This window comes from Sturnira hondurensis, unplaced genomic scaffold, assembly GCF_014824575.4.
Source record: "Sturnira hondurensis isolate 20B ecotype Veracruz unplaced genomic scaffold, ASM1482457v3 Scaffold0018493, whole genome shotgun sequence".
Classification (NCBI taxonomy): domain Eukaryota; kingdom Metazoa; phylum Chordata; class Mammalia; order Chiroptera; family Phyllostomidae; genus Sturnira; species Sturnira hondurensis.
Window position 1 is genome coordinate 3,950,548 of NW_028091124.1, and position 13,517 is coordinate 3,964,064.

Below are 13,517 nucleotides of genomic sequence, written 5' to 3' on the forward strand. Positions count from 1 at the left end.
TCACACCTCCACTCCCACAGGTCCAAAGCTGCCACGGGTGGAAGGGTGTGCCCCCAGAACTCATGTCCACCTGGACCCTCAGAATGTGACCTTATTTGGAAATAGGGACTTTGCAGAAGGAATTAGCTGAGGACCTGGAGGTGAGATGGGTCCTGTATGTAGCGTCAGCCTCAAGTCCAGTGACTGGCGTCCTTAGAAGCAGAGGCGAGGGCAGAGAGAGTCACAGAGAAGGGGCCCACGGGAGAGGTGCGGCCACAGGCCAAGCAATGCTAGGGGCCCCAGGAGCAGAGGAGGCAGGAAGGATGTGCCCTGGAGCCTGCCGAGGGAGCGCAGCCGTGCCGACACCCTGATTTAGGACTTCCGGTCTCCGGAACTGGGAGAGAATTCTGCTGTTTTAAGCCATCTGCCTTATGCAGACCCAAAAACCTGATACATGTCACAGCCTCATGTGGCCTCTAAGACCCTTTGGGATTGTGTCCCCCTGCTGGAATGGAAGCATTTATTTCCAGAAAACCCTGGCAGGCCCCACGGTCCCTCAGAGGGCACGCATGTTGGGTCTGCTGCCCGATGTCAAACGCTCTGACAGCCCACTGCCCCCCGCCCGGGGGTGCACCCCACACCAGTACTCTGGGGGACCAAGCGTCCAGCCCAGGTGCGGCCCGCGCGGCCCCCACCTGTGTGATGAAGAGGGCCTCCAGGTTGCCCTGGTACTCCGCCAGCAGCAGGGGGATGTAGTCGTACACCTGCTCCCGCAGGTCGTCGTTGGGCAGGAGGAGGTTCAGCACGGGCTTCAGGGCCTTGAGGACCCCCAGCTTCACCTGCCACAGGAGTGGCTCTCAGCACTCCTCGGCCCAGGACCCCCGCAGGGCCCGGGACCGCAGCCCCGTCCACAGAATCAAGGACATGTGACAGAGGGAACCATGGAAGCAGAGTCGAGTTCTCGCCCAAGGCCCCACTGGTGGGCGGTGAGGCCAGGCTGTCCCCTCGAGTCCCAGCTCTGTCACTCAGGGGACCTTGGACAGGTCCGTCCCCTCCCTGTGTCTCCCTTTCCTCCTTTGCAAAACAGCCCACAGCATAGAGTCAGTGTGGAAACAGCTCCCACAGGCAAAACGCCTGGACAGCACCCAAAGCCCCAAACTTGACCCTTGTCTAGAAGCCCGAGGGGCCTCCCGAGGCCCCGGGGCCCATGTCTTCCGCCTCCCAGCTCCCAGCTCTGCCATGGGTCAGGTCGCCATCCCTCCGGGGTTCTGGGAGTGAGGCTGGACCCACAGGCTGCGGAACCATTACCTGGGGGGACAGCAGGGCCCTCCAAGAAGGGCGCGTCTCACCTCTGGGTTGCGGCTCCTGAGCCACACGGTCACGAAGTAGCGGTACATCGGAAACAGCTTGACAGCAAACTGCTCCTCGGTCATCACGGGGTACACGCTGTCCTCCAAGTGTTTCAGGTAAAACTGCACCGTCTCACAGAAGGTCTCCATGGCTGGGGGGCAGGGCACAGAGGGGCAGGAAGCGGACACAGCGCCCGAGACCACTTTCTCCGGGAGGGAGTATTCACACACTTCCCGGCCAGGGGGCTGCTGCGATGGCCCGAGACCGCCCAGAACAGTCCCCTGAGCACCCCTGCCTCTGTGCCCTTCCTGCCCCTCACGGCTCCCTGACTTCCATCCCTGAGACCTTTGTGTGAAAGGTCCCCCCGCCCCGGGGCGGCACTGACCACTCAGGCGTGCCCAGGCCCCAGCCATTGAGATTGATGTGCTGGGCTCAAGGGTGGGGCCTGGAAATAACTCTTACCCATCCTAGAACCCCAGCACAGGGGTAAGCAAACCCAGTTTGCCCTATTTTTTTTGGAGGTCAGGGGTTTGGGGACCAAGACAACACTATGTAATCAGACCCTGGAGCAAGGAGAAGAGATGGAAACAGCATCCAAGACCTGCTGTGTCAGGCCCTGGTCCCCTGTCCTGTGACTCCCACCAGCCTTCTCTGGTCTTCTTCCGAAAGGCTTGGCTGCAGAACAAGCCAAACGGAGCCGCAGGGACACCTCCTCCCACTGAGCCAGCTGCCCGCCTTCACCTCAAGGACATGTGACAGAGGGAACCATGGAAGCCAGGGAGCCAGAGGCCACACCAAGTCCCAGCCCAAGTAAACGTTTGGGAACAAATGGACAACCCGCCTCTGACTCAGCAGCCCTTCCACCCGCACCTTACCCCACATCCCCCTCCAGCCCCTTGATCAGGCCACACCTGAGGCCCACGTAGGGCACGTACCACTACAGATCACCTGGCGCATCCTGGCTTCGTTGACAAGTCTGAGCATTGTGAAAATGGTGGCCAGGGTGATGCCCATGTAGGGCATGAACTCGAACACTGCAGGGTGGAGAAGAGGTTGCTGGGAGGGTGTCAGCAGGGGGAAGAGAGATGACAACCCCAAGCCCTCACCTCCAGTCCCTGCCCCCGATCCCGCACAGTCCCTCAAGGCCAAGTCAGGGAGCACCTGTGAGACCCCGAGGCCCCAGGACATAGAGGGAAGTCAGAGTGCGGCGAGGAGCCAGATCGAAGCAGGTGGGTGGAAAGGACGACAGGGAAGTGGGGGTGGGGAGGGGTGGGGAGGGGAGAGGGACAGAAGGGAAAGAACAGCCCAGCGGGACAGTGGGAGAGGCAGGGCACGGAAGACAGGAGACTGGGCTCTCGGAGCATGTCCACCCCTGGATACGATGTCTGGCTCCTCGGGGCGACACTCGGGGTGTCACAAGTGTCCTTGAGTGAATGAAGAAACAGGGACTCAGCAAGTGAGGAAGAGAGGCAGAAAGAAGACAGGCAGGCAGAAGACAGGTGAGGGGAGAGAAACGAGGCGGAGATGGGAAGCAGAGTGATGGTGACAGGCCTGCTCTCAGGGCCCACGGTGCTGGGAGCCACCTCCCCAACACACCCTCTTCCATTTTTCCTTCCTGGCCCCTCCCTCCTGTCCATCTGCCAGCCCCTCTGTCAGGGTTCTCTGGTCTTGCCCTCCCTCATCCTGAGCCTCCCACAGTTAATGGTCTGCCCCACCTTTCCGCAGCCCACCCAGGCCCCAGCCCCAGCACACCACCAAACTCCTCTTGGCCAAGCGGCCTTCTCCAGCCTCATCCTCCCAGTCCCCTCTGCAAGACGGGACACAACTGGCTTCTGGGCCCTATTCTGAATCACTGTCCCCGCCGTAGGCCCTGTGACACCTCACTCTCCTCACCTTCCACCCTGTTCTTACAACCTCCGCCTCCCCCACAAGTCTTCTCAGAGTCAGGGCTTCTCTCTTCTCTTTCCTCTCTACTCTCACGCCCTGGGGGTCAGTGGGTTTGAACTCCACCTACACCTGAGATTCCCAGGCAGGAAGGCCAAGACCAGACCTGCCCTCTGCACCCGACATCCACACAGCAGCCCCCGCATGGCCTCCCCACCTGGACACCTCACAGGAATGGGCACTCAGTACACACAAATGAGGTTTCTTCCGAGCTCTCAGTTGTCTCTCCCCCCCGTTTCCCATCCTAGGACACGACCACCCACGCACCCTGTTGCTCAAGCCAGACCCATGGGCGTCTCTCACTTCCTCTTCACCTCCCACGCACAACTTGGCACAGTCCCACCTGCCAAACCCCATCCTTACCACCCGTCCCTCACCAAACGCACTCCAGCCCGAGCCACCATCTCCACACCTCCACGTGTCCTACCCCATGTGCCCCCACACAGCAGCCACACGTCTCCAGGCAGCTACAGCCTAAAACCCTCGGGAGCTCGCAGGTGCCCTCCAACACGGCAGGGCCCCGTGCCCACCTGGCCAGCCCGACTGCCCGGCCTCACCTTGCACCACCTCCCCTCACTCTCTAATTCCAGCCACGGCAACCCCTCAGCTCTTCGGAGAGGCCAAGCTTTGTCCTGCCACAGGGCCTTTGCACATGGTGTTCCCGCTCATCCCATTCTCCGCACACAGGGCGTCATCTCATCCTTGAGGCCACAGCCAAATATCACTACCTCGATCAGGACCCAGCTGAGATGAGGTTCTCTCTCCCATCCTGATCTCAAGCAGCCACCAGCCTGACCTCTTCATCTCATACGGTGATCACTTCTTTTCCTCTTTTTATATTTTATTTACTTATTTATTTTTAGAGAAGGAGGAGGGAAGGATAAAGAGGGAGAGAAATAACGATGTGCAAGAGAAGCATGGACAGGCTGCCTCTCACAAACCCCCCGGGGACCTGGCCTGCAACCCAGGCATGTGCCCTGACCGGGAGTCAATCCAGCGACCTTTGGTTCATAGGCCGATGCTCAGTCCATGAAGCCACACAGCCAGGGCTCCACTTATTTTCTTGTTTGCTTGTTTATGGTCTTTTATGAGGACAAGGGCATGCCTGTCTTATTCACTGTTGTGGCCCAGCACCCACCGCAATGCCCACGTGGAGCTCAGTGCCTGTCAGCGGCATGACAGGAAAGAGCGAGAGAGAAAGGAAGGAAAGCCAAGAAGGGAGATGAGAAGACAGAGAGGAGCTGAGCCTCGGAGGGAGAGAGGGGAGGGATCGGAGGAGGCGGAGTAACGTCGGAAGAGAGACCAAAGTGTGAGGCCGAGACCTCGGGGGAAGATCTTCACAGCCGAGAGAGACCCGCGGAGACGAAAAGAAGGGACGCCAGAGAAGGATGGGAAGAGGAAGAGATGGAAGGGGTGGGGGTCGGAGACAAGGACAGACCCGGAAAGAGACTGAGGCCAGGAGGGGCCCTGGGCCAGCCTGAAGGGGGCGCCCCACGGCAGAGGACCCGCACGCCCTACCGTTGCCGTTGGCCAGCTTCGCCAGGGTGATGATGACGAACTCATCCGGGAGGTCCAGAGGCCTGAGGTGGTGCTGCATCTCATACATGACCATGCTGAAGTGGTTTCGGGACAGAGCCACCAGGGTGTCACTGGCCATCTCCGCCCTCAAGTACCCCTCCATCTGAGGGGGCGGAGAAGCATCCTGTGATGCCACCACCCTCTGGGCCCTCACAAAGACCCGCCTGCCCCACAACGCCCCCAGCCTCTGTGGGCCCCTGGGGCTCAGCCTGTCCCAGCCCCGTGAGGTGACTGGACAAGGGCCTTGGGCAACGAGGGCCCCGCCCCCCGCAGCCCAGCCCCTGGGTAGGTTGGGGCAGGGTACCGGCGGAGCCCGCAGTCCCGCTACCTCCGGGATCTCCCGCATCTCCTTGGAGGCCACGACCACCAGCCTCTGGACACACCGCTCCTCCAGCTCCCCCTGCTGCTGGATGATCTCCTGGAGGATGCCGTAGATGTTGACCTTCCGCTGGGTGGGGACCTGGGAAACAAGCATGGTGGGCGGGAGGGCCTGGGCCCAGCGGTGGGGCCGGGGACAGAGCCAGGCCTGCCGAGGGCACCGGCCACTGTCTTCTCCTTTCGCCGGTCTTCCCCGCACCCCCTTCTGGGGACATGCCCCATCCGTCCAACTGCCCAGGCCTCAGACCCAGGCCCCTCCATCTCTGCCACCTCCCCTCCTGGCGTTCTCCCATCGGCTCCTCTCGCTGGCCCTGTTGGGGTAGCCTGCAGATCTCTTTCCTCTCCCCTGTTTTCAGTCTGGTGAACACCGCAAGGCGGGCATCACAAGGTCGGCAGGCAAGGTCCACCACAAAGCTGGCACCCGCCCAGCTGCGAGTCCCGGGAGTGGGGTTTGCCCTGCCCTTTGGCCGAGTGAGGGAGCACTGGGGACCAGGGAATGTTCCTCTGACCCTGTTTAGCCTCCCAGATAGCACTTATCACTGTTATAAGTGAGAGCACTGCACAAAGGGGCAGCCCCACCCAGACCACACCCGCAGAGTCCTGACTCAGGACTCAGCCACTCCGAAGGAAGGAGGGCCGACTCTGTGCAGGACCCACTGCCTGCAAAGCACTCTGGGAAGAAGCCTTCCTCCCTTAGGCAGTAAGAAGGCCACTTCCCATCAGTCCAGACACCTTACCAAATCTGGGGACCTCAAGAAAAGAGAAATTTTTCTAGGACACATGAATGTGTCCCAGAGAAATCTGGTACAGAGTGTCCTGGTCTCGTTTTGCTAGTGTCGGTACTGCGAGTCCCAGAGGGTTGTAGACGCCAGCCAGAGACTGCTCACGGGGCCCCTGGGCCGAAGAGGACCCTGGGGCCTTTGGAGGCTAGTGATTGTCAACCATTTCTTTTTTCTCTTGCTCCCTAAGGACCCTTCTTGGACATTTTCCCCTAATCGTCCACCATGAAATCTTAACACCACAAATATATCATGTATCTCTTTCTGAGCTGTACGCGTGTCTGTGCTTTGTACGTAAAAAACGAAGATTTTCTTTGTGATCCCTCCACCTCCAAGAACTGGTTTTACCTGCTTTGGGGCGGTATCGCCGCCTCCCCCACCCCCCGTAACTCAAGGCGACGTATGTGCTTAATTAGCACTCTCACTGCACCCACGTAAACGGCCAAATCGTAACAGGACCAGCCTTTTCCGGGATCCAGATGAGTCCTTGGACAATATTTATGGTCACAAGGGACACACCGTCCAAGGCTGGGGAGCTGGTATGGAACAGGTGCTGGGTGGCCGTCCGGAGGGGCGCGTGGAGCTGCCAGCCTGTGCAGGGGGTTCTGGGGCCTGTGGGAGTGGGCACCTCTATCCTGGGGTGGTCTAGGTGACCGCATGGCCCCGTGGGGATAGAAGAAAGTTGTAGAAAACTGATGACAGTGGCCCTGGCTGGGTAGCTCAGTTGGTAAGAGTGTCATCCCCATATGCCAAGGTCTCGGGTTCAATCCTCAGTCAGGGCACAAACAAGAATCCACGAATGACTGTGTCAATAAGTGGAACAATGAATCAGTGTTTCTCTCTCTCTCTCAAACTAAATAAATAAGTAAACAGAAAAGAAAACATAATGTTTCTTCCACGGCAATGAAAACGATTCTTGCTGTGACAATGCAATTGAATTTTGTCTGGCAAAGAATATAACTAGAATTCTCATTTTAACAGATTTTAGCATCTTCCTGGCTCCTTCACTAACTAGCAAACAACTAAAATCTTTGACCCGTGTCAATTTAAAAAATATGCCCACTTGTGAGGTTTCTGTTTATCACTACCGATTACTGATTATGGCCTGAGTATTAATCATGCTTTGTTTTGTTTTTTAATTTTGTCCATTTCTGAGGCTTTGACATCTGGGGTCTTGCTGACCCTACAGAGACTGTCACTCGCAGGCTGGCCGGTTCCTGCAGGGGGTGAACAACTCACTCGGGAGCACAGGTGTCAGAGGCCAACCAGCTGATTCAGGGCCCATGCCCCAGCCACCGGACGTGTGCTCCAGGCCATTGCCCACCTGCCCTGACCACCCAGGACCAGGCATCAGCCAGCCAGGGGCAGCCGTCACCCAGGGCCCACTGATCTCACTCACACCAGCCGACCCCCAGCCCGATCCTCTCCCACAGAAGCCACCATGACGACCGTCGGCCATGCGATCCCCTCACTGCCTCGGCCTCTCGCCTGGTCCTGCTGCTTCCCATGCCCTGTGGGATCAGTGCCTGAAGCACTGTCTCTCCGAGGGCATTTGCCTCCTGAGGCGTTGGCCTTGCCACACCTGAATGGCACTAAAACCTGCATTTAAAAGACAGGTATGAGACCCGCCCGCCGGCCTGTGCTCGTGGACCCTGGCACCCCTCCTCCACGGCTGGCACACACTGCTCTGTAAAATCAAACTTTCTGTAAAGAACCCCATTGCCGCCCACTCCCAAAGGCCACAGGACAGTCCACACTCCAGCAGCTCTCCCAGCATGGCCTCCAGACCAGCAGCCACAGTGGAGCAGGGCCTGGCCATCCGGGTTTTCACAAGGCCATTCTGAGGCTCTGGTCTGGTCCGAACCCTGCCCTACGAAGCCCTGTCGTCCAGGGACCACCACGGTCTCTCATTACACTTCCCATTGTCCCTTCAGCACCCTGTCCTCCAGCCTCCTGCCCCACCAACCAGCCTCCCCACTGGCCCAGCGTCCCTGTGCCCTGGGTTGGCTGAGTCTTTGCTCCCCTGCACCCGCTGGCCTTGTCTTGCCGCAGAACAATGGCTCCCAAACCCACTGTATCTCCATACAGAGGAGTCTTGAAAATTGTCAGAGCCCCCGGCCACACTGGGTCCTCAAGGAGAGAGCCTCACAGTCCTGCCCATGTCCTGCACCCAGCAGCGCCCAGCCCTGCACCCTGGAGGGCCGGTGTCCGTGTGCCGAGCAGTGGGTGGCCACAAGCAGCCGCCGGCCCTGGACTCAGGGGAGCGGCCGAGGGGAGGTGGCCCTACCTGTGGCACCTGCAGGCAGCGGATGAGGGAGCTCATCACCACACAGGGCTCCCTGGCGGCCTTCTCCGCGATGATCGCTGAGGCCAGCGCCTTCCGCAGGCTAGGACCCACCCCAGAAGTGTCCGCCGTGGCTGACTCGCTGTCCATGATGTTGAGCAGGTTTGTGACTTGTTGGAAAGTCCCTGAGACAGAGATGGTCCAGGAGGTGCTCCCTGTGCCCAGGCCTCCCCGACACCCCCCAGCCTCAGCTCCACCTGTGGGGGGATTGGGCGGGGACCTTCCTGTCCCCAGTGCAGGTGGAGAAACTGAGACCTCAGCTGAGATGTGCCCTCCTGGAAACACAAGGGGTCAGGAATGCAAGGGTGCAGGAGACTCTCACCACCATCGTCTGGTTGCAGAGGGTCCGGCCCCTCTGTTTCCTCAGACAGGCGCTCATTTGAGTCTGTTGCTGATTCTGCCATCTCTCCCTCCGGCTCTTTTGACATGAACGAGATTTGCAAAATACGTGCTGTGTGGACACACTCTCAGGTGGCCTCCAGTGAGGCACACCCTGTATCGCCCCCTCCCCTTTAGGGTGGGCAGAACCCATGGCTTGTTCTTAACTAATAAGAATATGGCAAAGTGCCCTGGCCGATGTGGCTCAGCAGACTGATCACAGGCCTTTGAACCAAAAGGTTGTTGGTTCGATTCCCAGTCAGCACACAGGCCTGGGTTTGAGCCAGGTCCCCAGTGGGGGGCATGCCAGAGGCAACTAATCAATGTATCTCTCACGCATGGATGTTTCTCTCCCTATCTTTCTCTCTCCTTCCCCTGTTTCCAAAAAAATACAAAAATAAAATTTTTTTTAAATATGGCAGAAGTGATGGGAAGCCCCACCCCTGGTCATGTGATGTCGTATCAGACTCTGTCCTAGCAGACTGGACAAGGGTTCTCCCACTGGCCTTGAAAGGGAACCTCCGTGACATGGCAGCTGAGGGAGGAAGCCTCGTGTCAGGGAACTGAGGGCCTCGCTCCTACAACCACGAGGACCTGGATTCTGTCCACGGCCACATGAGCTCGGGAGGAGACGGAGCCCCAGAAGGAAGGCAGCCATCTGACACCTGGACTGCAGCCTGGGGCCCCCGAGCAAAGGGCCCTGCAAAGTTGTACCCAGGCTCTCACCCACAGAAACTACGAGATAATAAATGCCGCTCGGCTTACCGTCGCTTGTCACTCAGCAGTAAATAAATCTTCCCCTTGGTTGAGTGGGCCCTCCCCCCTCTTTTCTAGATGCTGAAAATGAAGGATTAATTAGAAATCCACCTTGGCTAGTCTCATGGTCCTTGACAGGGGCCCCCACAACGTTAGCAGCTTCTTAAGGGTCGACAAACCCCAACGCAGATGACAGGATGGAAGATGAGACTCCCACATCCTCTCTCCTCTGCTCCCGAGCTCCTTGGTCTCCGACCCCCGCCCAGAGCCCTTCCCCATCCCAGCCCTTTCCTCCTGCGGGTCCTGGAAAGAGCTGCTCTGGGACCCACGCGCTGACCGTTTCTCTGAGTTCTCTCCCGGGTGGAACCAAAGTACAGCGCAAGAAGCAGCCCCGCTGTCGGCCGAAGACACATCAGCAGTGAAGCGGACCACGGCAGGCCGCTGTCCAGAAAAAGAGGCAGCTGGGCTCCTCAGTGGGAATGCAGATGGGGGCCGGCTCCCCTGGCGGGGGGGGACGGGGAGGCTTCCCTGGAACCATCACCGTTGGGTTCCAGGCCCTTGGAACTCGAGCTCCAACTGCCTCCCTGAGCCTCTGCCAGCTGAGGGCTGTGAGGAGCGCACGACGCCCCGAGGAAACCCCCCAGCATGCTGGGGAAGCGCTTCTGCCAGCTGGGTCCGGTGGAGTGCGGTGGCCTCTTGGGGAAGGAAAGTGGTGGGAGGGGGTTGCTTCACAACCGAGATGCGTGGGGATGCTGCCCTAGGGCCCCAGGGTGGGGCGGTGTGGTCAGGGCGGCTGGAGGGGAGGAGGGTGGCAGAAAGGCTCTGGGAAGAGGACGCCTCTTCCCAAGGGACCGGATGACCTGCAGGATGGGGAGGGGGGTTTCTCCTGGCAGCATGCTGAGAAGGCAAAGAACCTCAAAGAAGGCAGGGGCCTTGTTTTCTGAAACCAAGAGGCAGGTGCCAAGGATTCTCCTGTCCCTCGAAGCCGCAAGTGAGTCCAGATGGCCAGTCAGAGCCTTGCCTTTGGCAGGCTTTCATCCCACGCATTACAGGGCAGCTGAACAAGACTCGGAGTTGCCCATGGCCTGACTGCTCAGTTAAACTTGCACTTGAAGCTTGCCCACCCTGCGGAGAGGGGGCATGTTCTCAGCTCTGCTTGGGCACCTCTGATATCAGGAAGCCCATTACCCTCATTAACCCGTTTCTACTTCATGGACTCTGGATGGCTAGAAGGTGAGCTCCCCCCGAATAGTGGTGAACCCCACAAAATGTAAGCATTGTTCCTTGGCCTGCCCTTTGGAGACATATTGACAAACATGGAATAGACTCAAGAAGACAATTATCACAGGCCTTTTCCCTCACAGCCCCCTCTGCCGTCCCTCCTCTCTTTCCCCCTGGGCCGCCTTCTCGCTTCCAAAGATCAGTCAGGTGACAAGGGCGTGAGTTCACAGCAGCTTAGTGTGGCTCTTGGTGCTGCGGTGGTTCCAGAGGTGGGTAAGCCACACCTTTGTCCTCTGCGGGTCTAGCGACCCAACACAGGAAGTGTCATGGATGTAGACCTGGAAGCGACTGTATCAGTTAGCCACGTGACGAGCCGCTTCCACAGTAATCCTGGCAAGAACCACTTACTGTTGTTCACAAGCCTACAGGCGGTCAGCTGGGCGACTCTGGGCCATGCCCAGTCCAGCACGGCGGAGCTGCTTGTGCGTCTGCAGGAGACAGAGGGTTGGGTGTGGCTCTGGGATGGCCTCACACACAGGTGTCTGGCCGTTGGCTGGCTGTCAGCTGGAGAGACCAGGGTGACTGGGCCCCCGTGTCTCACAGCAGCTAGGCGGGGTTCCAAAACAGTGAGCAGAAACAGGAAGGCCTCTCGGAGCCCAGACTCGGAACCGGCACCCGTCACCTCTGCCGCATCCCATCAGCCAAAGCAGGTCACAGGCCAGCCCAGATGCAAGGGCCGGGGCGGGAGAGGAGCTGACAAGTCCTGCTGCGAAGGACGTGGCTGTCGGAGTGGTGGGCAAGGGCCACTTTCCTCCAGCACCCACGGTGAGTGTGCAAGCCCGGCCAAGAGGGAGATGCCCCTCCATACGTCATCCGGAGAGGACCCGAAGACACTGAGGCCGAGGACAAACAAGTGGCCCTGCTGGACTTCCCACGACAAAAATGCCTTTTACCTTTCAGACCATGATGCTATTACTTGACTCACACGAACAATCCCTACGTAAAACCAGACACTCTCATGAACTGTCCATCTACAGAGCTCCCCACCTCCACGGCCATGGGAACTAACTTGAAAGTAAAAAGAAAAAACAAAACCCCACATTGTATTTGTAGAAACCTGTGAGCTTAAATGCATGAAAGAACCAAGGCAGAAAATGGGGAAAAGGTACGGAGGTAGTGAGCACATTTGGTAGCATCTCCCCAGCTCACAGGTTTCCTCTTCTCTGACCCCTGGGGTCACAGTTATGGGCTCCCAATGGCCACAGTTTTCCACTCTCAATTCCTCCCCCAACAATTCCGATTGGACAAGGAGTGAACCAACTGTACCAATCAGATTCTTTCTCCCAGGATTTCAGAACTCTGGGCAAGAGAGAACCCAGGCAGTGTCCTTCGGGATCTTGGGGCTGAGAGATCTGGGTACTGGGGAGCAGAGAGGGACAAGAGGAAAGCGTAAAGTGGTCCCTCATTGCACGCAGGGGCAGGGAAGGACAAGAGGGACTTCACTCCTCCCGGCCCCTCTGGAGGTTTGGCCATGAGCCTTGCATCCTTAGGAAACCCATCTCCTTACAAAAGGACCCCCTTTTTGTTTAAGGTCTCCCGAGTTGGGTTCTCTTACTTGTGAACAAGCGGCCATAAGGACTAGAAACATGAAGGTGCATAGGAGCCCATGGGGAGCCAGAACATCTCAGGGCCCTGAGGTAGCCCGCAGGTGGCAGGCGGCATGAGCAGGAGCCCGAGAGACAGTCACTGGGTGGGTCACAAGGGCCTGGAAGGAGGGTAGACATAGTTCAGGAGTCACCATGGGGCCCCCCAGGTGTGGGGAAGGAACTGGTGTGAACAGCTTGCATTCCCAAAGCAGCTGGGGGAAGGAGCGGGTGGGCTGGGGTCAGGGGCAGTCCTGGCTGTCCGTGCACCATCCAGCCCCGATGCGGAGCCCGTGTGTTTAAAATGTCTGCAAGTAACACAAAGCACCCAACAGAGGTGTGAACAAAATTAAAGGCGAAGAACACATGGAGAAAAGGTACTTCTCGCACACGGCACAGGATCGTCTCACTGGGCGTGAGCACTCTCAGTGAATCCGTGGGGTAGCACTCTGTCCCCATCGGGAAAGCCCACACAAGGTTCGTACGCTTGTAAAAATCCAGCTCTTCATGCTAATGATAAAAGCAGTTTTAAAATGGGATCCCATGTTTCTTCAAACACACGGATGCTTTCCCCCCCCCAAGATACTTACTTCTTTATACTGAAGAGGGCATGGGAACCGGCTTTCTCTCACCATCTCGGGATTCAGTTCAGGAGCAGTTCAAGCCCCTTGCACTGAGATGTGGCAGTGCCCCGCCCCAGATGTCCTGTGTCCTTTTCTCGTTAGTGCACAAGCCCACTTCCAACACCACACCTGCCTCGCTCTCTCAGGGGCTTTCTGGCTCCCAGGGCCCCCGTGCTGACTGGGAGTGCAGGGAGTAAATACCGCTTGGGACCAGCCATGGCCGGGGCTCCGTCAGCGGCCCGAGGGAGGGAGAAGGGGAGAAGCCTGATGTGTTTTGTGCACCGGCAGCCAGTGTCTACTAGGAGGGCTCAGCTCTGTCACCCACAGCATCTGGCGGCCATCACCCCCCATCCCAGTCCCCACACCCTTTTCAGGGTTGCCTTCAATTCCCAAACAAACCCCTGGCCCCTGAATCCTCATGACAAAGGAACCAAACGGAGACAGCTGTTGATGTGTCGTCAAGCTCTTTCCACGGAAACAGACAGGAAAAGGTGCAAAGACTCCGCTCTTTTTTTAAATAGAAGAAAATAAAAGTGGATCTACC

At 58.3% G+C, this 13,517-nt stretch overlaps 1 protein-coding gene across 1 annotated transcript in view; it reads right to left on the reverse strand.

Moving 5' to 3' along the window:
* The window catches only part of MROH2A (maestro heat like repeat family member 2A), a 41,479-nt gene extending 32,723 nt beyond the window's left edge, over positions 1 to 8,756 (reverse strand). Inside the window, exons 1-7 of the mRNA XM_037069236.1 lie at positions 8,675 to 8,756; positions 8,296 to 8,477; positions 5,180 to 5,311; positions 4,792 to 4,954; positions 2,265 to 2,363; positions 1,329 to 1,480; positions 675 to 818 (exon numbers count right to left, since the gene is read on the reverse strand). Coding sequence (XP_036925131.1) covers positions 675 to 818; positions 1,329 to 1,480; positions 2,265 to 2,363; positions 4,792 to 4,954; positions 5,180 to 5,311; positions 8,296 to 8,477; positions 8,675 to 8,756 — 954 coding nt within the window. The remainder of the gene's footprint in view (positions 1 to 674; positions 819 to 1,328; positions 1,481 to 2,264; positions 2,364 to 4,791; positions 4,955 to 5,179; positions 5,312 to 8,295; positions 8,478 to 8,674) is intronic.
* Positions 8,757 to 13,517: the final 4,761 nt, after the last annotated feature.